Source organism: Procambarus clarkii, chromosome 48, assembly GCF_040958095.1.
Source record: "Procambarus clarkii isolate CNS0578487 chromosome 48, FALCON_Pclarkii_2.0, whole genome shotgun sequence".
In the NCBI taxonomy this organism is placed as follows: Eukaryota; Metazoa; Arthropoda; class Malacostraca; order Decapoda; family Cambaridae; genus Procambarus; species Procambarus clarkii.
This window is the reverse complement of record NC_091197.1, coordinates 11,195,623-11,222,062: the sequence shown is the minus strand read 5'-3', so window position 1 is coordinate 11,222,062 and position 26,440 is coordinate 11,195,623. Positions and strand designations below refer to the sequence as shown.

At 47.3% G+C, this 26,440-nt stretch overlaps 1 protein-coding gene across 3 annotated transcripts in view; it reads right to left on the bottom strand.

Annotated features, from left to right (window-relative positions):
* The window catches only part of LOC123764773 (multiple epidermal growth factor-like domains protein 6), a 377,392-nt gene that overhangs the window by 112,265 nt on the left and 238,687 nt on the right, over positions 1 to 26,440 (bottom strand). For 2 of the 3 annotated variants that reach the window (XM_045752888.2, XM_045752889.2), the window contains exon 1: positions 19,814 to 20,442. The exons of the other annotated variant lie outside the window; for it this stretch is intronic. In XM_045752888.2, coding sequence (XP_045608844.2) covers positions 19,814 to 19,905 — 92 coding nt within the window. In that variant the 5' untranslated portion in view covers positions 19,906 to 20,442. Of the gene's footprint in view, positions 1 to 19,813; positions 20,443 to 26,440 lie in introns of those variants that run through there. 3 annotated transcript variants of the gene reach the window in all.

Genomic DNA, 26,440 nt, shown 5'->3' with positions numbered 1-26,440 from the left:
TTGAGCTTCAGCTCATGCGTCCCTCCTCTCATCTTTCAATGTGACAGGTGAACAAGTTCAGAGACTAATTAAGGTGTGCATGGTGTTTTAAGAGCCCCGTTTTAGTTCTTTGCACACGTCATTTCATCTTGCGTTTCTGGGGGGGGGGGGGTACTTTCCCATGAGATTAGTGGAGTGGGGGAGTGGGGGAGATTGTGGGTGGTGGTAAATCTACCGACCAATCACCGCCATGGTACAACTCTTCTCAATATCAATTCTTCCAGTACCTTCTTTTTCTGTAAGGATCTACACACAGCCTCTCAGCTCTCAAAATACAATATCTTTCTATTTAAAACAACAACTTCCTTTCTACTATATCTACCTTGAATCTACCACGAGACACAAAGTAGATATTTTTAATTACACGAGTCTCTGTTCATTATTTTTTGTGGAGTTTTGGTTTCGTTATTTTTTTCATAAAAAGAATGCAGATATCGTCATAGGATTTCCTGTTTTGAAAATCAATCATTTATATGTTAACATGATACTCAAAGACCATCATTCCATTCTCATGTTGGCCAATGTAATGTTAGGTACCCACCAAACACACACCGAAACTACAACGTTGGTACAACGTTCGAACAAGTTTTAACACCTCCTAACCAGTTATAACAACCAATATAGCAAGTTGTAACAACGTTCTAATACGTCATAAACATGTTAAGCCAAGATTTAACAACTTTATTACAAGTTGTAACAAGCGGAAAATAGAGACAGTTTCGGTTTGTGTTTCCAGGGTAGTGGTTGTGAATGTTAATATGCCTCGATATACATCATGCGGTTATACAGTTTCACACTGCATATATACACGTGGCTAAATCTAAATACATCTATATCTAAAAATCTAAATACATGCATGTATGGAATGGAAAGGCCCACTCGGCCAAGAACAATACTCGTGTGATGCATTCAAGGTCCGGTGTGGCCCATGGTGAGAGTGGCCCATGGTGGGAGTAGTCCATGGTGGGTGTGGCCCATGGTGGGTGTGGCCCATGGTGGGAGTGGGCCATGGTGGGTGTGACCCATGGTGCGTGTGGCCCATGGTGGGTGTGGCCCATGGTGGGTGTGGCCCATGGTGGGAGTGGGCCATGGTGGGAGTGGCCCATGGTGGGTGTGGCCCATGGTGGGAGTGGCCCATGGTGGGTGTGGCCCATGGTGGGTGTGGCCCATGGTGGGTGTGGCCCATGGTGAGCCTCTACACACACACACACACACACACACACACACACACACTGGCGCCGTCACCTGGTTCACACAAAAGCGGAAATCCTAACAAATGGTCCCCACATTAACCTTTGTGTGTGTGTATACTCACCTATTTGTACTCGCCTATTTGTGCCTACAGGATCGAGCTCTTGGACCCCGCTTTTCTGTTAGGTGTCTCAGGCAATGACTCCTGGCCTATTTCTCTATCATACCTGCTTATAAAGTTACAAATAGAGTTAGCCTCTACAACCTGTTCCGTTAGGTCATTCCATTTACTCGCTATCACTCACGCTAAACGAAAACTTTCTAACATCTCTATGACACATCTGAGTCTCAAGTTCCCATCTGTGCCCCCTTGTGTGTACTCACCCTAGTTGTGTTTGTGGGGGTTGAGTTCTGGCTCTTTGGTTCCGCCTCTCAACCGTCAATCAACTGATGTACAGATTCCTGAGCCTATTGGGCTCTATTATATCTATATTTGAAACTGTGTATGGAGTCAGCCTCCACCACATCACTGCCTAATGCATTCCACCTGTTAACTACTCTGACACTAAAAAAGTTCTTTCTAATGTCCCTGTGGCTCATGTGGGTACTCAGTTTCCACCTGTGTCCCCTTGTTCGCGTATCACCCGTGTTAAGCAGTTTATCCTTATCTACCCTGTCAATTCCTCTGAGAATTTTGCAGGTAGTGATCATGTCTTCCCATATTCTGTCTTCCATTGTCGTGAGGTGCATTTCCCGCATCCTTTCCTCGTAACTCATGCCTCTTAGTTCTGGGACTAGCCTAGTGGCATACCTCTGAACTTTTTCACAAAGCTTCGTCTTGTACTTGACAAGGTACGGGTTCCATGCTGGGGCCGCATACTCCAGGAGTGGTCTTACATATGTGGTATACAAGGTTCTGAATAATTCCTTACACAGGTTTCTGAAGGCTATTCTGATGTTAGCCAGCCTCGCGTATGCTCCAGATGTAATTCTTTTTATGTGAGCTTCAGGAGACAGGTTTGGTGTGATATCAACTCCTAGATCTTTCTCTCTGTCAGTTTCATGAAGTATTTCATCTCCTATTCTGTATCCTGTGTCTGGCCCCCTGTTTTCACCGCCTAGTTTCATTACTTTGCATTTACTCGGGTTGAACTTTAGTAGCCATTTGTTGGACCATATATTCAGTCTGTCTAGGTCATCTTGTAGCTTCCTACTATCATCCACTGTTTTAATCCTCCTCATAATTTTTGTATCAGCAAACAGTGAGAGGAACAATTCTATACCCTCTGGGAGATCATTTACATATATCAGAACAGTATAGATCCAAAGACTGACCCCTGCGGGACTCCACTGGTGACGCAGGGGTCTAAACAGCAGCATCTAATAACAGCCTGGATGATCAGACCACAAACCAGGAGTCCTGACGGAAATGCTGGGACACTGATCTTCAAAACTACCTCAAGATAACTCCCCCAAAAGTACCAGAAATAAAAAAAAGCAATACACGCAAATAACGCAAGCAACAGCCTGTTGAATCAAGTTATCACAAGGCAAACCTCGCCCCCAGGCCGAACTCCATCACCGCTCTCCAGGTAAACTTAAGGTTTACAAGGAGAAGGGAAGGGAACTATCAGGGGAAAAGCGCCAAGCCATTACAACTATATAGCACCGGGAATGGGTCAGGATTAGGATTTTGGATGGGACGAGGGGAAGGAATGGTACCCCAACCACTTGGACGGTCGGGGATTGAACGCTGACCTGCAAGAAGCGAGACCGTCGCTCTACCGTCCGACCCAAGTGGTTGGGTTTACAAGGAGAGCGCCTATCAATCCCCAAATCCCCCTTTGGTAGCCGCTCAAGTCATAATCCCCCAGGGAATATTGACGCAAAGATCCCCGGATGTATGGGACCCATACACTAAGCTTTCCACGGCGACTTGATGACTGATTCTCACGCTAAGCTTACACCTCCAGCCGTCAGCACGGATACAAAGCTCACAAGTTACAGCTTAACAGGGCTGCCAACATCTCCGTCTCGTTTACCTGTAAACATTATAATCATTCTGCTCTATTTGGCAATGGTGGGTGGATATACACAGAATATGGTAGAGCAGCAGGGGTATGCTGCTCTATATCGTCTGGTGAAGATGCCATCGTCCAGGGCATGGCTCTATATCGTCTGGTGAAGATGCTATCGTCCAGGGCATGGCTCTATATCGCCTGGTGAAGACGCTATCGTCCAGGGCATGGCTCTATATCGCCTGGTGAAGACGCTATCGTCCAGGGCATGGCTCTATATCGCCTGGTGAAGACGCTATCGTCCAGGGCATGGCTCTATATCGCCTGGTGAAGACGCTATCGTCCAGGGCATGGCTCTATATCGTCTGCTAGAGGCGTAATCATTGAGAGGATGGGTCTTCATCATCTAGTAGAGCAGCCATAGTTCAGAGAACTATAATATTCTTTTTTCTCATTATAACTAACATATTATTGTCTGTGGGCGCTGTTATGAACCTTGTCTCCTATAGAGAGAGTGGTAGAGACAATGTATGTAACAATTTGGCTAAGAGAAAGCACCTCCACGCACCTTAACGTGTCCAGTACTTTCACCACTAGGCCACCACGACTGTTAAAAGAATTGGAAGTCGTCCAGAACCTTAACTCAATTCCCAACAGTGCTCGGTGACCTTATTTTGGGGACAGATATTTCATCAAGTCACCTCTCATGCTGGGGTCACGTGAGTAACATACTCATAAGGTTATTGAGTATTATAGCAATGCTTTTAAGTTTGTAGGTCAGGAGTTTACTCCTGATTCTCTGCTATTTTGGTAAATATATTTTGGTTGGTTACTCAGACGTTTCTCTACTGCTGTTGAAAGTTCCCGCGGCTTAACTTGAAGGCTAACATTCAGGCATATTTCCCTTAGACTAATAAGTAAATTAAGAAGCACTCTATGATCAAAGCAGTAGCCTAGGGACACAGACAAACTTGTGACTGGATATTAAGGGTCAGGATGTGTTAGTAAACATTAGCAATAATTTATAAAAGACTGTAACATAGAAACGGGTAGATGTGACTGACGCTATTTCTTCCCACCTTCTACTGGCGTCCACTCTCACTCTCTCTCTCTCTCTCTCTCTCTCTCTCACACACACACACACACAGTGGTCTATTTCTCTAATTCATTAAGCTCTCAAAAGTTCCAGCGCCTGGCTCTCAGCCTTGCGGCCCGTCGGGCCAATCACGGAGTACTGGAGCTAAAGAATTTAAATTTCCATTTCCTGAGCGATGATTCCATGTCAAGGAACGCATTGCCTCTGCACAATGGACAGTCTTCGCCCCAGCAGAGGCTTTCTACCCTCGCCCCTTCCAAGGCATGAACCTCCTCTCTCCCTCCCCCTGGAGTGATGAATTCCCTTTCTTCCTAAACGATGAATATCCTGGTCCCTGAGCGATAAGTGCGCGCCCGTCCGCGCGCCGCAAGAACCTTCAACCGTCCCGCCATACTCACCTGACACGAGTTTAGGAAAACACCTTTAGTCCATGTTGGGCTCGGTACCCACACTATATTTTACACACTCGGCCCTCTTCAGACACTCCAAATAATGCCTATTTTTTTTACACTAAAATGCGGCACATACTTGGTATTTTTTTTAGCGCATTTATCATCATGTTGTTTGACATCTATATATATACAGTATCTTTCAGTAGCTTCCGTTTCTCATGCGAGAGGAGAGACATGGCCCCACTCACAGCTCGGAGCAGCATTGGCCGTCGTTGTCAAAGCCTCCGGCACCCAGCTCCGAGTGCCAGGGGCGGCGCCCAGCTCCGAGTGCCAGGGGCGGCGCCCAGCTCCGAGTGCCAGGGGCGGCGCCCAGCTCCGAGTGCCAGGGGCGGCACCCAGCTCCGAGTGCCAGGGGCGGCGCCCAGCTCCGAGTGCCAGGGGCGGCACCCAGCTCCGAGTGCCAGGGGCGGCACCCAGCTCCGAGTGCCAGGGGCGGCGCCCAGCTCCGAGTGCCAGGGGCGGCACCCAGCTCCGAGTGCCAGGGGCGGCACCCAGCTCCGAGTGCCAGGGGCGGCACCCAGCTCCGAGTGCCAGGGGCGGCGCCCAGCTCCGAGTGCCAGGGGCGGCGCCCAGCTCCGAGTGCCAGGGGCGGCGCCCAGCTCCGAGTGCCAGGGGCGGCGCCCAGCTCCGAGTGTCAGGGGCGGCACCCAGCTCCGAGTGCCAGGGGCGGCGCCTAGCTCCGAGTGCCAGGGGCGGCGCCCAGCTCCGAGTGCCAGGGGCGGCGCCCAGCTCCGAGTGCCAGGGGCGACGCCCAGCTCCGAGTGCCAGGGGCGGCGCCTAGCTCCGAGTGCCAGGGGCGGCGCCCAGCTCCGAGTGCCAGGGGCGGCACCCAGCTCCGAGTGCCAGGGGCGGCGCCCACCTGCACCTCGGGTAGAAGGTAACACGCACCTCTCTAATTAACAGTATAAATGGTGTTAATTGACTCGGCAAGTTGGCGTCAAGTACCTTTGTCTTGCTAGAGTAACCGGGACTCTTAACACAAGGGTAATTATCCAACCATATGCCCGACTATCCAGCTGGTATACGCAGGGATAGGAGAACAAGTTCTATCCCTGCAGCCGCATGACAGCAACATTAGCTCCTCTTGTCAACAGTCTCCCCCCCCCCTTCCTCAACACAGATAGATGTCCGTTGCATCTGAAGGTGTCAGGTTAGGTTTAGAAAGACCCTCAATTTCAGGCGAGGTGGAGTAGAACCTGTAAATCAACGAGAGAGAGAGAGAGAGAGAGAGAGAGAGAGAGAGAGAGAGAGAGAGAGAGAGAGAGAGAGAGAGAGAGAGAGAGAGAGAGAGAGAGAGAGAGAGAGAGAGGCTTTTAAATTATGCAACGAAACCAGATAATAAACAGCTCTATATACCACAACATACGATTGACTGATAAAAATTAAGCCACCCAAGAGGTGGCACGGGCATGAATAACCCGTAACACAACATACATGTTGTTGTTGTTTTTTTTAGATTCAGCTACTCTGAACAAAAACTTCCAAGTAGCACGTAGCAACGTATCCCGTAGTGGACGTACCTGGCACAGGAGCGGGGGCAAGTAGCACGGGCTATGGTGAGCCCGTAGTGGACGTACCTGGCACAGGAGCGGGGGCAAGTAGCACGGGCTATGGTGAGCCCGTAGTGGACGTACCTGGCACAGGAGCGGGGGCAAGTAGCACGGGCTATGGTGAGCCCGTAGTGGACGTACCTGGCACAGGAGCGGGGGCAAGTAGCACGGGCTATGGTGAGCCCGTAGTGGACGTACCTGACACAGGAGCGGGGGCAAGTAGCACGGGCTATGGTGAGCCCGTAGTGGACGTACCTGACACAGGAGCGGGGGCAAGTAGCACGGGCTATGGTGAGCCCGTAGTGGACGTACCTGACACAGGAGCGGGGCAAGTAGCACGGGCTATGGTGAGCCCGTAGTGGACGTACCTGACACAGGAGCGGGGCAAGTAGCACGGGCTATGGTGAGCCCGTAGTGGACGTACCTGGCACAGGAGCGGGTCTGTAACTGTGCACAACATACATTTTGAAGTCAGCTGAAATACAGTTTTCCCGAGCTTCGCCTCACACGTTAAGCAACGCCTCATAAGAAACAATAAAACTGAGTAAGATTAATTCCAATTGTTATTTATTCAAGATAAGTGAATTAAGATGTCAAACTTTGCGTCGAGGGAAAAGGTGCATAAACAAACCAAAATTAATAACATTAAGAGATTTGCGTTCCCATTAAACCTACTTTCAAGGCGACTTGAAATAGGAAAAAAGAGGGAATAGTTAATATAAATTCTGATATTAACTATTCCCTCTGCAGAAGTCACGGGGCTAAAAAATACCCAATACCCACACGTAGACGATGTGGGTATTGGGTATCGTCACTTGGATGTGGTCATCGAAGTGACGATGCTCCGGTCCACTGGGGCCTTCATTAGATCCTGGACCACTTACAAACGGGCAATCTTAGTTGCTCTCATGAACAAATCCACAAGGGCCGTGACGAGGATTCGAACCTACGTCCGAGAGCATCCCAAACACTGCCTTGTTAGTTGCTCTAAGTTTAAGGCTAATGTAAACTTCAAAATCAATGTTTTTGTTCCTTAGAAATGAAACGGAAAAAAAGAGTGTCTCTTGTGTTCCCTCTCGCTTCCTTTGCAAAGTTAGAACGCGAGGTATGAGGGTGAGGTATGAGGGTGAGGTATGAGGGTGAGGTATGAGGGTGAGGTATGAGGGTGAGGTATGAGGGTGAGGTATGAGAGTGAGGTATGAGAGTGAGGTATGAGAGTGAGGTATGAGCGTGAGGTATGACGCTCTACTACCAGGATATGCTCTAACACAGAACTAACTGGGCCGGATATACCAGCACTGGATACACCGCCGCGCCAGGGTTCGTGACCAGGCGTAAGGAGAACTCATTTCAGGGCTCCCAGCACTTACTCTGAGAATAATATTCGTACAGGGAAAAACACACGTCTGTCTGTCTGTCTGTCTGTCTGTCTGTCTGTCTGTCTGTCTGAGTCTGTGAGTTCGTCTGTCCGCCACTCTCTCTCCGTCTCGACTCAGCAAGAATGTCTGTCTTAGCGTGTTATCAACTGTGTGTGTGCGGACTTGGCTTCCAAGACGGGAACGGTGTCCACTACTCACTCTCAAACGATGCTCGTTCACAAACGTATCCTCGTTCAAAGTTCTGGTCGGCCAAAACAATGGACGGCGAAACCTATGTACCATTCACCGTTTGAACTCACAGTAGCCGTGCTCAGAGTACCCGTGGTCACAGTAGCCGCGCTCGAAGCCGCTGAAGATTGAGAAAAGATGTCTGGGTTTGTAAGTAGCTTGTTGAATCCTGGTCTGGATCTCTTGTCTATGTATTAAGAGAGGCCAGATGTATGCTACGAGGCCAGATGTATGGGATACGAGACAGACTAAGAGCTGGGATACGAGACAGACTAAGAGCTGGGATACGAGACAGACTAAGAGCTGGGATACGAGACAGACTAAGAGCTGGGATACGAGACAGACTAAGAGCTGGGATACGAGACAGACTAAGAGCTGGGATACGATACAGACTAAGAGCTGGGATACGAGACAGACTAAGAGCTGGGATACGAGACAGACTAAGAGCTGGGATACGAGACAGACTAAGACCTGGGATACGAGACAGACTAAGACCTAGGATACGAGACAGACTAAGACCTAGGATACGAGACAGACTAAGACCTAGGATACGAGACAGACTAAGACCTAGGATACGAGACAGACTAAGACCTAGGATACGAGACAGACTAAGACCTAGGATACGAGACAGACTAAGAGCTGGGATACGAGATAAACTAAGAGCTGGGGTACGAAATAAAGAGCTAGGATACGAGTGATTGACCTAAGCACTCAAAAAACCAGTACCCAACCACTATTCGATTCCCTATCACCATAGGGAATCGAACGCCGACTCTCCCCCCTCAGCAATTAGCATAAAAGATACACAACGTTGCAAACCATCACATTATCATCGTTAATCCTAACCACCAAACCACTTAACGAACACAACAACGAAACCATTAAAAAAAAAATGGCATTTATCCGTTGAAAAACGCAATCATTTTCTGATTTTTTCTTTCCTATACAGTTAAAAAGGTATATTTGAACAGCTCATCTCTTAAGCTTTTATTTGTTAATAATGCAGCTAATAATATAATGATATAATGCTTAAGCTAATAATGCAGCTTGTTATAAAAGCACTGGCGAGGTCTGTTTGAACACCCTTTGCCACGCTTGTCCAATACTAACATTAGGAAAAAGCCTTGTCAACATCTCCTGAGAAAAGGGGGCTGACTCACAAAATATTGAGAAGAATAACCAGCTACCAGGGGGCCGGATGGTGCTCCCAGGGGCCGGATGGTGCTCCCAGGGGGCCGGATGGTGCTCCCAGGGGCCGGATGGTGCTCCCAGGGGGCCGGATGGTGCTCCCAGGGGGCCGGATGGTGCTCCCAGGGGGCCGGATGGTGCTCCCAGGGGCCGGATGGTGCTCCCAGGGGGCCGGATGGTGCTCCCAGGGGGCCGGATGGTGCTCCCAGGGGGCCGGATGGTGCTCCCAGGGGGCCGGATGGTGCTCCCAGGGGGCCGGATGGTGCTCCTAGGGGGCCGGATGGTGCTCCCAGGGACCGGATGGTGCTCCCAGGGACCGGATGGTGCTCCCAGGGGGCCGGATGGTGCTCCCAGGGGCCGGATGGTGCTCCCAGGGGGCCGGATGGTGCTCCCAGGGGGCCGGATGGTGCTCCCAGGGGGCCGGATGGTGCTCCTAGGGGGCCGGATGGTGCTCCCAGGGGCCGGATGGTGCTCCCAGGGGCCGGATGGTGCTCCCAGGGGGCCGGATGGTGCTCCCAGGGGGCCGGATGGTGCTCCCAGGGGGCCGCATGGTGCTCCTAGGGGGGCCGGATGGTGCTCCCAGGGGCCGGATGGTGCTCCCAGGGGGCCGGATGGTGCTCCCAGGGGGCCGGATGGTGCTCCCAGGGGGCCGGATGGTGCTCCCAGGGGGCCGGATGGTGCTCCCAGGGGGCCGGATGGTGCTCCTAGGGGGCCGGATGGTGCTCCCAGGGGCCGGATGGTGCTCCCAGGGGGCCGGATGGTGCTCCCAGGGGCCGGATGGTGCTCCCAGGGGGCCGGATGGTGCTCCCAGGGGGCCGGATGGTGCTCCCAGGGGGCCGGATGGTGCTCCCAGGGGGCCGGATGGTGCTCCCAGGGGGCCGGATGGTGCTCCCAGGGGGCCGGATGGTGCTCCCAGGGGGCCGGATGGTGCTCCCAGGGGGCCGGATGGTGCTCCCAGGGGGCCGGATGGTGCTCCCAGGGGGCCGGATGGTGCTCCCAGGGGGCCGGATGGTGCTCCCAGGGGGCCGGATGGTGCTCCCAGGGGCCGGATGGTGCTCCCAGGGGCCGGATGGTGCTCCCAGGGGGCCGGATGGTGCTCCCAGGGACCGGATGCTGCTATCAGGAGCCAGATGCAGCGCTCACATACTAATCGGCGGCTTTTACAAATATATCCTTTGTTGTTGAATAAGAAAGGACCCCCCCCCCCACTTTGGCGAGTAGCAGTACTCTCAAAGATATCTTGGGGCAGTAGCAGTACTTTCAAAGATATCTTGAGGCAGTAGCAGTACTCTCAAAGATATCTTGGGGCAGTAACAGTACTCTCAAAGATATCTTGGGGCAGTAGCAGTACTCTCAAAGATATCTTGGGGCAGTAACAGTACTCTCAAAGATATCTTGGGGCAGTAGCAGTACTCTCAAAGACATCTTGGAGCAGTAGCAGTACTCGAGGCAGCACTCAAGGCCTCGGCCCCCACAGGGGGGGGGGGGTCGTCACAGCACCGTGTGAAAACCCTCTTAACATTCTCTCGATTGTCCCGATATGCAAATTAGGTGACGGGGGGTGGGGGGGGGGACAGCTATACATCCGTCAAGGAACAGTTTGTATACATCCTCTAAGACGCTGCCGGGGACAGCTATACATCCGTCAAGGAACAGTTTGTATACATCCTCTAAGACGCTGCCGGGGACTGCTCAAGGAGCGAAATGTATCTATCGCCTTTGACAGGTGTTTCAAACAAAATTTTTTTTATATACTTTATATTTGGATTCGTATATATATTCATCGCTAGGATACTTGGGGTGGAATTTTTGTTTCCTCTTTAGTGGTTATAGGCCTAGCGGCTATAGGTCTATGGACTTTAATAAGAGGGGGGGCATGATGACAGGGTTCTTAAGGCTAATTACACTATAGGCTTATATCTTAGACTTGTGTTGATAAGGCTGATCATTCAAGGATTGGTCAGCCTTAAGTCGGTAAGCTTCTGGGTCATCTTAAGTTGGTAAGCTTCTGGGTCATCTTAAGTTGGTAAGCTTCTGGGTCATCTTAAGTTGGTAAGCTTCTGGGTCATCTTAAGTTCTTAAGCTTCTGGGTCATCTTAAGTTCTTAAGCTTCTGAGTCATCTTAAGTTGGTAAGCTTCTGGGTCATCTTAAGTTCTTAAGCTTCTGAGTCATCTTAAGTTCTTAAGCTTCTAAGTCCTCTAAAGTGTTCTATCTCTGGATTTTCTTAACCCCAGCCGCGCTAGAGGTTCACACATCCTACGATTCAACCTAAGTCTACCATGCAATCTACATCTACCATACAAACTCCACATATAATACAGCATGCATCTACCATTGCCAACTAATCCTACCATGAAAACTATAGACATAAATGTCTATAGTTTGAGCATAAATGCCAATGAATATCGATGAAAACATCACTCTCAAGTTCTGTATGATAATAACCAAACCAAAAATAATACATACGCAACTTGCAACGAAACCTGTGCATCTTCCCGCAATATTAACGGCTTTGTTTACGATTATTAAACAGTTTACGAACTTGGAAACTTCAACCTCATTGTGTTTCAGAACTCATAAACTGTTTAATGTTAACAAGGTCGCTATAATTAAGGGAAGATGTAGAGGTTTCGTAAGGTTTTGTGTAAAGGCTTGGTGAAGCCTGGCCCCCTGGTTCATGTAAGAACACGACACTTGATATTCTTGGTTCCATCCACTGGAGAATGTACCCCTGGAGTGAACCTAGAGTACCCCTGGTCGAGGACCGGGCCGCGGGGACGCTAAAGCCCCGAAATCATCTCAAGATAACCTCAAGAAGAACCCCTGGAATTCTGAACATTCCTCTACTGCCTGACTCGTGATAATGTGGTTCATCAGACTATTGCTTCTCCACAAACCTGTTCTGTACGATAACCCGAAACTATTAAAGAGCGGATTCAAGAAATGCGGATTCCTCATTTTCAAGAGGAAACTAGATTTATTCCTCCAAGGAGTGCCGGACCAACCGGGCTGTGGTGGATATGTGGGCCTGCGGGCCGCTCCAAGCAACAGCCTAGTGGACCAAACTGTCACAAGTCAAGCCTGGCCTCGGGCCGGGCTTGGGGAGTAGAAGAACTCCCAGAACCCCATCAACCAGGTATCAACCAGGTATCAACCAGGATCACAGCGTTTTAGCGGTTTCCGTAAATGACAGACACCTGGATACAGGTAGGACAAAAAATACAGGAAGGGGGGGCAAAGGGAAGGCAAGGGGGAAAGGGGGAGGGGGGATTTACCCCCCCTAGGTGCCCTGCTTTGCTTTTATGTCTCATGAGCATAATTTATATATATATAACTTGCCGTTTTCGTGGACTAATCAGTGTTTTGGTACTGTTGCTGCCTGTTGGCGCCCGTTGTCAATGTTCAACCTAATTTCTAAGGGTGCAACCACTCCCCCCCCCCTTCTCCTGCCCCCCCCCTCCCCTGTCCCCCCAGCCCCCCCCCCCCTGGAACGAGTAATCTTGGGAAGACAGGCGTTCTAAATAATAAATAGACAGATCTATCAAAATTAAAATTCCCAATGATTACAACTCAGGATAATTATGATTGACAGGTGTCATTATATACATGCAGGAGAGTTAATTTGACAGTCAGATTACACTCATCAGGCACCGGTGAACTGTTCCGAGGTGGCGGACCTTAATGGTCTCCTTAACACGTCCCAGTAACACAGGAGACACTACAGGTCCTCATTTACTGATAACAGGAACCATCTCTGATGACCATTCCTGGCGTCGCCTTCACCTCGAGCCTCGTCTCCTCGTCTCCTCAACCATGTCTTGGGCGACGCCTGTCTAACTGATTGTTTGACAGCCTTCATCTATCACCGTTGTTAATTAGCAGTAGATCAATTGCAATCATGAACTGTACATTCAATTTGGGCTCCGCCGCAGAATTTAATTATGTTTTTTGGTGATTCGGTTTGCAAAATGCATTTAGGAGCCAACGTATTATTGTGTAGCACAGTGGTCTACATGCTTGACTCACAATCGGGGATCGATCCCCTGGTGGGACTGAAATGGTTAGGTATGTTTCCTTTCGCCTCATTTTGCATACACTGCTGGTGTTACCTGGTTTGTTTATGTGCTTCTGGAGCGAGACGAGCTGAGAGATCTTGACACAGACCATTTTTCCTTTCCCAAGGTCTCTACAAGACTGAGAATATTCAAGACGTCGGTCTCCTTCCTCTCAGATCAGTAGACGAGAGTTGAGCCTCAGAAGATAATCACGTGACCACTCCTACAACCTGTCAAGTTACCTTTGCAACATTCTGCTATCTTCTCCTGTCCACATGTTCGTAATCAGTTTTTGTTTGTAATCTGCAAGCTGTGTCATGAAACAATCGACGTTTGTTGACAAGTTGATGCCAATATAAACAGAATGGGAACCAACACCAACCCCTGTGGGACCCAACACCGAGCCATGCACGCACACACAATCACGCAAACACTTAAAAAGTGACAAAAAAAACAAGTTGCAATGGACATGATGTTTACCACCAACTTAACCTTCCCTCCCCTCCAGGGCCACTCAACATGCAAATGAGTGTGTGAGGTCACCGGCCTCTTGTTGCAAAAGTACCCACCTACTGCGAGACGTCCACGGTAGAGGAGGGGATGACAACAAGCAATGGTCACTGTCCTAATAACCCAACCACCATGTGTCACAACACCCTACCCAACTGGGGTGTCCTGGAGGGTGTGTCCACATCTAAATATTCTCGAACACGTATTCGCATCTTCGAAAATATTAACACGTGCTTACTATCGCCAGTCTTTTCAGAGGAAGGCATCGGGGGAACACCTCAATCAAAAGATTCTGTTGTATCCTGAGTGCAAAAACCACCTCTACGCCACTATACAACACGGTCCAATGTTCAGCACAGCCGAGCCAACGAGGCACAGAGAGTTGGGAATGATTGGGAAGCTTTGAATGTGTGACGGGAGCTGTGGGAAGGGTGGGAGGGGAGGGTGTTAATCAGAGAAGAGAGAGGGTGTGTGTGTGTGTGTGTGTGAGAAAGTATAAGAGAAGGAGGGGAAAAATATAAGATGGAGAGAGAGGGAGGAGAGGAAGAGACTACACAAGCGGCCCCAGAGCATAATAAGGGTACATGCATTAGTTGGGAGGGAGGTGGAGGGGGTGGGAATATAAAAGGGATCAGTAAGGGAAGGGGGCGTGGGGGGGAGGGGGGAGATATTCTCCATCACCCTCCACACGACTGTCTGACAGCTGTAAACACAGTCAGCTGATCCTGTGGTGGCTGGAGGGACAGCTGGGGCAGTATTGTGGACGCTGTAGCGGGCCTGCCACTGTGTGTGTGTAGAAAGAAATGAATGAAAAGAAAGTGACAGAAGATTCACACGGGCGATTAAGTGTTTAGGATGGAAGAAATAGTTTCAAGGTTGAAGAGAAATGACTTAATTTACCCCACAAGTTTGGCTTTCAAATGATATCTTGAAGATATTTGAAAATTCTGGAAGAGTATGCAGCCCTTCGTAGCTTATCGCTTCATTTTGGCAATTATTCACTCACTTTGGTTTGAGGTCTGGCTAGGGAGGATCGACTGGGCGCCAATCGTCAACTGCTCGTTCCTGTTCACCCAACAGTAATTGGGAACCTGAGTGTAAATAGACAGGCGAGATGCGTTCCAGGGAAAACTAGTAGGGCAAGGAGCCGGTCGGCCGAGCGGACAGCACGCTGGACTTGTGATCCTATGGTCCCGGGTTCGATCCAGGGCGCCGGCGAGAAACAATGGGCAGAGTTTCTTTCACCCTATGCCCCTGTTACCTAGCAGTAAAATAGGTACCTAGGTGTTAGTCAGCTGTCACGGGCTGCTTCCTGGGGGTGGAGGCCTAGTCGAGGACCGGGCCGCGGGGACACTAAAGCCCCGAAATCATCTCAAGATAACCTAAAGAAAACACAGTTGCCTCTCTGGCTATCGGTAGACGTGAATCAAACTTAATTTTAACTGTTTAAAATCACTATACTCATAAATCCACTATAGTGTGTAGGGAAGCTGAATGAAAAGAACCTATTATACCAGCGATTCATATGGCTATCTTGAGGTTATCTTGAGATGATTTCGGGGCTTAATGTCCTCGCGGCCCGGTCCTCGACCAGGCCTCCACCCCCCCAGGAAGCAGCCCGTAGCAGCTGTCTAACTCCCAGGTACCTATTTACTGCTAGGTAACAGGGGGCATCAGCGTGAAAGAAACATTTTGCCCATTTGTCTCCTCCTCCACCGGGGATCGAACCCGGAACCTCAGGAAAACGAATCCGAAGCGCTGTCCACCCAGCTGTCAGGCGCCCTAAGTGCTACAAAGAAAACGAAAATCCTAATTGAATAAAAATAAAAAATTTAAATTTCCAAATACGAGAAACTGACTGGCTAAAAAAAACAAAAATCATTATAATTCCACAATGACAATAAACTTGTGAACAAACAAAAACAAATGATTGATTGAGCAGCAGACTTTTGCTTCGGAGTCGTGACGAAGACAACGTTGCTTAAGTAACGCGACCCATCAGATAATTAACGAAGATGGCATTACTTAAAAAAAAAGAAGGAATCTGACTAAGCTTCGAGTAAGAGGAGGGGGGGGGGGGGTAGGGGGGGATGTATCGGATACGACCCAGCTGTTATGGGTTGATAATGTTGAATTTTTATGTGATGAATAATATTCTAATCTTTTAATGATTATTTGATATCTTGGTAACATCTATTGTACTTAATGAACCGCCACTTACCTAGAAATGGATCCACCCATCCACACGCCCACATAGATATGAATCCACCCACCTACATACCTGCACGCCCACCCACACACACACCTACACCGCCCACCCACACACAAATTGACATTACAAAATGTCCACTTAACCAACAACAATCTTTTCACCCGAGTAACACAAGACAACATTATTCTTTTTTATTATACACCCCATACCCATCCCGTGGGCGGTGGTGGACCCCATACCCATCCCGTGGGCGGTGGTGGACCCCATACCCATCCCGTGGGCGGTGGTGGACCCCATACCCATCCCGTGGGCGGTGGTGGACCCCATACCCATCCCGTGGGCGGTGGTGGACCCCATACCCATCCCGTGGGCGGTGGTGGACCCCATACCCATCCCGTGGGCGGTGGTGGACCCCATACCCATCCCGTGGGCGGTGGTGGAAAGGGTTAGCCAACAACAACCACAACAATTCCCCATCACTCGCACAAGGCACGAGCCTCATTAAATACTTCCGAAAAAACCCTAGTAAAAAATTAACAATTACGTGAGAAAAAGATGGGTTAGGTTAGGTTATGTTGGGTTGGGTTAGGTTACTTTAGGTTAGATATCTTTCAACAGAACCTGTTAGGAACCCGTCGTATATATAAAATGACTTGTATCCCTGTAACTCTATAGTATAATCTTGTGATTGTAAGCACCGTGAGACTGTGGGGGGGGGGGGGGTACCTTACCTACCTTGAGGTGCTTCCGGAGCTTAGCGTCCCCGCGGCCCGGTCGTCGACCAGGCCTCCTGGTTGCCGGATGGGGGTAGGATGGGGGAAAGGAATGGTGTTTTGCAAGCATCGGTGGCATGACGTACTGGGTGTGGGGTGAGGGGGTGAGGGGCGTGTGTGTATTAGATAATCTGTTAGCTATAAGCTTATGATAAGCTATAATATGCTTATTTTAACATACTAAGTAGGTTAGGTAAGGTCAGTGTTTTCTATGAAGCTTTTCAAGGGAAACTATTATGTTTAGTATGTCACCTATGCACGCAACTAATAAGTCAATATTGACTTATTAAATTTGCGAGAACGGGTTGAAGCACCAGAGGAGCGCGGCTCTGGTGTTGGGGTGATGGTTAAGTGGTCGACCGCGAGAATTTTTGAGAGTTCGACCAATATACAACAACCAAACGGAGCGATCTTTTCTCCCTTTATAGTACGTCGCATTTTGACGTATACGTAGGCCAAAAACCGAGGTACAAGAAAATGGTAGCGGCTCGCGCCACTGACATCATGTTTTCTGGTCATGTGGTCCTCTGGTAGGTTAGGTTAGGGCCCTTTAGTACTACACTTTCTTGATGTTGGGGACGATGGCGAGAACGGGCTGCCCGAAGGGCAACTCACAAAGATCCACGATTTCTATGGAACGAATGGTTAGGTTAGGTGGGTGGCTTGGGTTCGTACATTTCTGCTTAACTTAGCCCTTTGTATTTTCAACGTTGTGGCAAAACAAGAGATAAACATATGTAGGAGACATTACATATATTTCTCACACACGCACACACATTACAGGTCCTCGCGGCCGAGTGGAAAGCGCTCAGGAGTAGTAGTCAAAGAGACTATGTTAGACTCCTGGTCGAGGCAGAAACAAAATGCCCAGTTTCTTTCACCTGATGCCTCTGTTCACCTAGCAGTAAATGGCTACACGGGGAGTTAAACAGGCTGTATTCTGACGATATTTGTAATTATCTAAGTGGAATTACAGAAAGAGAGCCACGCTTGTGGTGTCCCGTCTTCCCAGCACTCTTTGTCATAACGCTTTGAAACTATTGACGGTCTTGGCCTCAACTTTCTCACTCGTTCCAACCGTCTATCATTAGACGGTTTGCAACAAGAACAAACATGCGCGCGTGCGTGCTTGCGTGCGCGTCTTAAAATCAAATTGACACCTACATATCTTGTCACTGTTTCAACACTGAATTTTAATGCACGTACACATTACTCAACTCACGCCCCGCACTCATCACACACACACACACCAGCTCAATCCAGCCACAACTGTAATGAGTTGTATAGATTAGTAACGAAAAAATACAATTCTGAATCGTAATAGGCTACCAGTCACCGGTTAGACAGATCCTTGGTATGTATCTCAAACATGTAACTGGAAGCATACCACTATCACAGCTTCCACTCTAAATGATATTTGATTGGTAGACTACCAAAATTGATTGGCAGACTACCAATCAACAGTCTTTGTAACCTCATATTAATAAGTTCCTTTTGTGTACATACACTGATGATTTGGTGCTCAAGTATTTTAAGATACTTAGGAATTAAGGGATAAAGCTTCAGTGATCGCTATACACTACTCATCTGAACCCAACAAAATAATGACACCGTGGCGTAGAGGTAAAACCCTCGCTCGGCGCTTCGCAAGCGCTATGGCCTAGGTTCGTATCCCGGCCGGGGAGGATTTACTGGGCGCCAATCTTAAACTTTAGCCTCTGTTCACTTAAGTTTCAGTTACTACCACTGTTGCTAGGAATATTGCGCCTCCTGGAGCCCCCAGTACTACTGAAACTTACTACTACTGCTACCAATACTAGGCCTACTAAGCGACCTGACGGCTGAGTGGACAGCGCCTTGGATTCGTAGTCCTAAGGTTCCGGATTCGATCCCCGGTGGAGGCGGAAACAAATGGGCAGAGTTTGTGTCACCCTGATGCCCCCTGTTCACCTAGCAGTAAATAGGTACCTGGGAGTTAGACAGCTGCTACGGGTTGCTTCCTGGGGATGTGTAACAAAAAAGGAGGCCTGGTCGAGGACCGGGCCGCGGGGGACGCTAAGCCCCGAAATCATCTCAAGATAACCCTCAAGATAAGATGTATACCAAATTATGCCCTAAATTGAAAGTTTGAAAGGTATTATTTACAGCCTGAATTGTATCGATTTGTAGATGTTGTTAAAATTAATATCTCAAACCTGCCCACATTAACAAGGACTAAACTGATCTTATAATAAATGCTTGAAATTAGATAAGTCATCAATTATTTACGTGTAGACTTACGAAACCTGTACATCTTTCACAGATTGTGAAAGATAATAATCTTACAACCCAAGATTATTATTGTTATAAGACACACTAGTAGCGATTAGGAGTTTATAAACTGTTTAATAAAGGTAAACTAAGCTACCGTAATTGAGGACAGATCTATATAACAAATCTAGACGGAAAAGACGCCAACACAGGTCTCATTAACTTAACACATGACAACGGAAGCTATGCCAGACCTGACAACAGAAGCCATATGCCAGACATGACAACAGAAGCCATATGCCAGACCTGACAACAGAAGCTATGCCAGACCTGACAACAGAAGCTATGCCAGACATGACAACAGAAGCTATACCTGACCTACGGAATGATCGCATAACTCAAATTGTGTCACCTTGGGCGCTTTACCTTACATTGTCGTCGATAGCTACATAGTCAACAATATATCGTGGCCTCCTGATCAACCAGGCTGTGACTCATACGTCAGGCTGCGGGCAGCCGCGTCCAACAGCCTGGTTGATCAGTCCAGCAACCAGGAGGCCTGGTCGACGACCGGACCGCGGGGACGCTAAGCCCCGGAAACACCTCAAGGTAACCTCAAGGTAAGGTATCCCCACCAACCCATTCTGCTTGCTTTCTGCAAGATTGCTAAAGTAATGCCAGTCGACAAAACAATTTTTGATCAAAGATTTCAAGCTATAAAATCCAAACGGGATGATGCTTTACACAAGGAAGTCCTTAGCGCATGGCCCCAACGCCTAGCTTATGGAGCGAGAACAGTTGACTCACATGCATTTAGAGGGCAACACTATAACTGATTAAAATATAACATTTGGAAAGTTTAGGTACTCACATTCCCTCCTGGAGAGTGCCGGAGACGTCTGCCACCATCACGACAATCATCAACCATCTTAGACCTGAAACTACTGCACCAGCCATCCTCATGGCTTAGCTCGAACTAGCTGTGCTGTCCACACTTCTTGTAAGCTCACACACCAGCTGTCTTTAATCCTGGCACAGCTGTACAGTTGCTAGCTCTCCTGGCTACCAAGTTAAAGACTTTGTGTGTGTGTGTCTGGGTAGTAAGCAGCTATCTGTAAGCCTGTAGTCAATGGCAGCTCCAGTTTGATCACGCGGGCTCGTTCATGGTTCTTAGAGCTTAGTCTAGTTCTCATATATCAATTTTGGTGTGAATGCATTAATTTATTCAACACTGTTCAATGTTATTTTCAATCAGTTTCGAGAATTTGCATCACCATACACAAGACCATTCACTATACACTACGATAGTTCAACACTCTGCTCCACTAACTACCGTAATTATGAGCGTCCACATACCTTACAAGTATATATATGCAATCTCGATCTAACTATGGGTAATTAATCAGGCCATTAGTCAGTCACGCATTAAACTGCGGTAGAGGCGGCGAGAAAGCCACGTGGTGTTGTGGAGGAAGGCCGCAGCGACGTGTCCTCCCTATACCACACCTGGGAGGAGACTGACGGTACTACACAACGTCACTGGCACACTCATCTACCCCAGACCCACCTGCGCATGCGCCTGTGTCAAACCACAGAACACATTCAAACCTTTCGAACACGTTCAATGTAAACACATCATAGACTATATAAATCCCTAGGTGCTGATACACCAACATGAACACACTTCGACAAGGACATAAGTTCAACGATAAATTTACTCGACATGGTTTAGTAATAAATTGTCATTTATCAGTAAAGTAGGTTAGGTAATTATGAGGAGAAAACACTAACACTAAATAACACTTGGAAGGGATAATTCAACCTGTCCTCAGGCTTGGCTCGTTAAGCCGGCAGACGACCAACATGACGCATTCGACAATTTTAACGAATTGTGTATTAAAATTGTTATTTTTTAATGTATAAATTAGGCTAGGTTAGGTGTTTATGTTCTGTTGGTGATTATTTGTATTTGAGGTACGTGGGTGAAGCATTTACAGCGTTGTGGTTCGAACACAATTCATCAGTGAAGCACTTGTACCGGAAGTGTTCGAACGAAATCCAGCCCGTCCTCCAAACAAAGATCCAAAAGTGATTCCATGCACCCGCCAAACCCCCTGTTTATGAATGAAAAGCGGTTTACACACGACTCACAACTGATGACGTTCGAACATATCCGGAACAAGTGCTTCACTGACGAATTTTGTTCGAATCACAACGCTGTAAATGCTTCACCCACGTACTACAAATACAAATAATCGCCAACAGAACCTAAACACCTGACATAACCTATCCTATACCTATATATACACAATATGCCAATATATTATAATATTAATTTATATTTGAGAAAATTCTTGTTTTGAATGAACGGCATGTTAAAATTTATGAATGCGTCTGTGGGGTCGACCGCTGGATGTAATGGACTTGAGTCGAGGACGGGCACTGAAGGCACATAAACATTGCGCTAAACACAGCAATCCAGATTTACTCAGGAGGCTGAGAAAATGTTTATGTTTAAACGTTAAAAAAGAAGCGATAAACGTTACCACGGAGTGTTAAAAGTTACCAGTCAGTGATAAACGTTCAAATAATTTGTTAAACGTTACCATGAAATAGTCAACGTTTGTCACAGTGATAAACTTTTACCATTTCGTATAGTTGTGGTGGGTCCTAATCGCTGTAGTGCATTCCAATCGCTGTAGTTGGCCCCGGTCACTGTGGTGGGTGGCAATGATATGGTTGGTCCTAATCTGATTGGTTTGTCCCAATCGGTACGTTGGGAACGCTCGGTGATAAAGTGTGGCCCAAATCTTAATGGTGAGTTTCCAATCATTGATTCGTACCAACTAATTCGTCCCCTTCCTTCCTTCCCCAGGATTGGAGTACTCGCTCTCAGTTTTTTGGACTCAGTCCCTTCATGTCATGAGGTGAAAATGAGAGTGGGTGAAAATTAAGAGGGGAAAGGGCATTTAAGTGTCCGCTTACGAAACCGGTACATCTTTCCACCATCGTGATAGTTTAGTCGGTATTTATTAAACCGATTGAACTCGTAAACTATTTCATACATGTAAACAAAGCTGCCATGAATGAGGAAAGATATACAGGTTTCGCAAGTGTACATACATCTAAGTGCTTGGTGAGTTCTGGCCAAGGTGTGCACACAGACATTTGAGGGTCATACAGATGGAGGTCAGGGTAGGTTATCTTGAGATGATTTCGGGGCTTTTAGTGTCCCCGCGGCCCGGTCCTCGACCAGGCCTCCACCCCCAGGAAGCAGCCCGTGACAGCTGACTAACACCCAGGTACCTATTTTACTGCTAGGTAACAGGGGCATAGGGTGAAAGAAACTCTGTCCATTGTTTCTCGCCGGCGCCTGGGATCGAACCCGGGACCACAGGATCACAAGTCCAGCGTGCTGTCCGCTCGGCCGACCGGCTCCCTAAGGGTAGCCTAACTGTAAGTAATGAAGGAGTAGGAATGCCCTAATAGGGGTATGTCTTTACTTCAAAATTGTAGGTGGCGTCCCTCGGGTCGTGTGACTGGCGCTCCGGTCATTAATCTCTCAGGTAGTTGGGAGTCGCCAGCCGTAGGCCGTAGGCTTCAGTGTAGTCATTTATTACAGCACACTACTTGGAGTACCTTTGGGTCACAACGCCATTGCCGCAGTATTCGAGGAGAAGTGTATTGACCTAAAGAGGATTGAAGAGAGAATAGGGGACTAATTGGATTCCCATGACGCCCTCCACCGTCACACAAAGTGCTTCACATTACCATGGCTAACGTTCATTTTAACATGAGCATCCACTACTAAGTCGATATGATGAGCTCCTGAAGTCAATATCCAAGAAGGCACTCAACCTAGACTTAGATGACAGGCGGACCAAGCAACACTATCAGATAGACTTGGAGAAATAGGCATTCAGAACACAACTGAGGTACACGACCAGCATTCTTATCCACTTGCATCGCTGCCAGTGAATTAGTAGGGAAGATCCTATACCAGAGTGCGTGAGAGACTCATGATACTCATGAGACTCACGATACAAAGTTCATCGAAGGAGCTAGTCAGTGGGGAAACTATTGCACCCAAAATGACCACACAGACTCACTAGGATAGTCCCATAATGGAAAAAACATTCGTCAACAACGCTTGAAAATGTTTCTGCCAAGAACAAAGCCCCGCCTCCTAGCGGTAACTGCTGCTCGGGTTTTTTATTTGCAGCCCTCGGGAAGTGTGTGGTCTTTATCACGCGGCAGCCCTCGGGGGAGTTCGATGAGGTGTTTGATTGGAAATAGCGGTCAAGTTGGGTCGTGATATCTATTAATGGAGTCTGTTATTGTGTTTTTCGTTTCCCTTATAATAGTTATGTCGTGTATAAGTTAATGCCGCACAATTTGTAAGCATGTAAAATAAAGTTTATAATCTAATAAGAGACGTAGAAGCAATTACTTAAGAAATCAGAGATAAACGTCAGTACATCACATCATTATGAATGAAGTACTTACACATTTCTTGAACACTACTGATAGTCATTTCTGAATTCGTAGAGGAAAGCAAAAATTCGAACATCAAAAACAGAAGGACGGAAAGAAAAATTAAAGACTAAATAACGAAATAATTTATGTGTGTACAATAAGGGTATATATAAATATATGTACGTGTGTGTACTTACCTAGTTGTGGTTGCAGGAGTTGAGCTCTGGCTCTTTGGGCCCCGCCTCTCAACTGTCAATCAACTGATGTACAGGTTCCTGAGCCTATTGAGCTCTATCACATTTACACTTGAAATTGTGTATGGAGTCAGCCTCCACCACATCACTTCCTAATGCATTCCATTTGTCAACTACTCTGACACTGAAATTTGTTTTTTTTAATGTATCTATGGCTCATCTGAGCACTCAATTTCCACTTGTAATTACCTAAGTGTAATTACCTAAGTGTAGTTACAGGGTGAGAGCTACGCTCGTGGTGTCCCGTCTTCCCAGCACTCTTTGTCATATAACTTGTGTCCCCTAGTGCGTGTGCCCCTTGTGTTAAATAGTCTTTCTTTAATCTACCCTATCAATTCCTTTGAGAATCTTGTGAGATAATCATGTCCCGTCTAACTCTTCTGTCTTCCAGCGACGTGAAGTTTAATTCTCGTAATCTCGCCTCGTAGCTCATACCCCTCAGTTCGGGTACTAGTGAAGGTGTGTGCGTGTGCGTGTGCGTGCGTGTGTGTGTGTGTGTGTGCGTGCGTGCGTGCGTGTCCAGGTTAGAAATTGTCAGGAGTCGGCTCAAAAACAGAGCCAGGACAAAGGCTTAAGTAAATGTGGTTAATTTGGTCATGTAGCACTTTGTGACCGGCCACCATCCCCAACACAGTGGTGAAGGTGAGGGTGGTGATGGTGAGGGTGAAGGTGAGGGTGGTGAAGGTGAGTGGTGATATCCCAGCTTCTTGACCTCATATTCCAGCTCCTTGTCCTCATATCCCAGCTCCTTGTCCTCATATCACAGCTCCTTGTCCTCATACCCCAGCTCCTTGTCCTCATACCCCAGCTCCTTGTCCTCATATCCCAGCTCCTTGTCCTCATACCCCAGCACCTTGTCCTCATATTCCAGCTCCTTGTCCTCATACCCCAGCTCCTTGTCCTCATATCACAGCTCCTTGTCCTCATATCCCAGCTCCTTGTCCTCATACCCCAGCTCCTTGTCCCCATAACACTAAATATAGACAAGAAAATATACTTAGGAGAATTAACGTGTTTTAATCTTTAAGAAAAAAACTAGTATTCTGAGAATTTGTTGGAAAATTATATGATAATTTTGTTACAAGATTGGTATGGGTATTTGGACTTGACTTCCTTTACCCAAGACTTAATTAACCACCTTTACTTGTGCTTGATGTGAACTGAAATTTAGAGTGAGTAGTATTTAGTATTGTGTGGTGATTACTGCTACCAGGATGTGGAAAATAGAGAAGGATTGAGAATTTTTGCGTGTGTTACAATGATCTCTGTCTGTCTGTCTGTCTGTCTCTCTCTCTCTCGCTGTCTCGCTCTCTCTCGCTGTCTCGCTCTCTCTCGCTGTCTCGCTCTCTCTCTCTCTCTCTCTCTCTCTCTCTCTCTCTCTCTCTCTCTCTCTCTCTCTCTCTCTCTCTCTCTCTCTCTCTCTCTATCTCTCTCCTTTTCCCCAACTTTCTTCCAACCCTTTTATCCTGTCTCTTAGTTTCTCTGTCGACTCTGTCCACCCGTCTGTCACTCTCCCTGTCCCCCTTGCATGAGATAAGGGGATGTTATTTTAAGTTAATGGCCAGCCTATTTACCCACATTTCCTTATCGCTTCAAACGTCTTTTTTACTTCAACCCCCAAAAAATCGTTGTGTTAAAACAAAGGGAGAGTTAGCAATGTTTTTGGGCGTTGCAGGATATTATCAATACATAAACAAATACACAAGACGGGATATACTGGGCGCTAACAATAGCACCCAGGTGCTATTGTTAGCGAAGTGTGAAAGGTGTTAGTGTGAGGTGTATAGATGTACTCTCTGTACGTCTGGTCCCAAGCATGAGTGAGGTAAGGTGAGGGAATTATGAGAAATGCTAAGGTAGCCTGACTATTTAGCTCCTATATAAGACAACAGCTGGGATGTGTTGAGGGAATGAATGAAAAACAAACCCCGAGTATATGATGAGCTACTCTGAGTGTATAAGTGTATAATGAAGCACCCTGAGTGTATAAAGTACCAAGACTACTTGGGTACTGGTCGTGGAATGTACATATTCTGTTGCATTGCTCAACTTAATTTAACTATCAATTTTATCTGAATTGAGATCAAAGGTGCTATTAAAGCATTACAAGTTGGAAAATATATATATATTTTTTTGCAATTTTTTGGTTATAAATGGCCCAAAACTACGGTAATGTTTCTGGTACTTTTACTGACGCAGAGATGATGACTTCCCCAGTCTCCCTGACGAGTAAACACGGCCTCAGTGAGCGCTGCTGACGAGAGAGAGAGAGAGAGAGAGAGAGAGAGAGAGAGAGAGAGAGAGAGAGAGAGAGAGAGAGAGAGAGAGAGAGAGAGAGAAGAGAGAGAGAGAGAGAGAGAGAGAGAGAGAGAGAGAGAGAGAGGGGGGGTAGAAATAGCCTAAGCTACTCTATCCCTTTGAGATGTATTTTTTCTTGTCTCAATTAATATACTTGAACTTAAGAGAGAGAGAGAGAGAAAAAGAGAGAAATTATTATTGTAAGGCTAACCTAAGTGCTATGGGAAGAACCTTGTAAAAAAAACCTCCATGGATTAGGCTGCAGTCCTCCTCCGCCTTGACGCGTCCTCCTCAATTTTGAAATCTGTAGCAATTTATGTTTTAAATTTATATAACAAAGATTATTTTTAAAACCTAATATTATCAGAATATTTATTCTTAATCAACATATTCTCTTTTCTTCATCCAATTTAATTTTAAGCCTCTATTATATGGTTCGCAAACTACTACATAAAATTTGTTTATTAGGA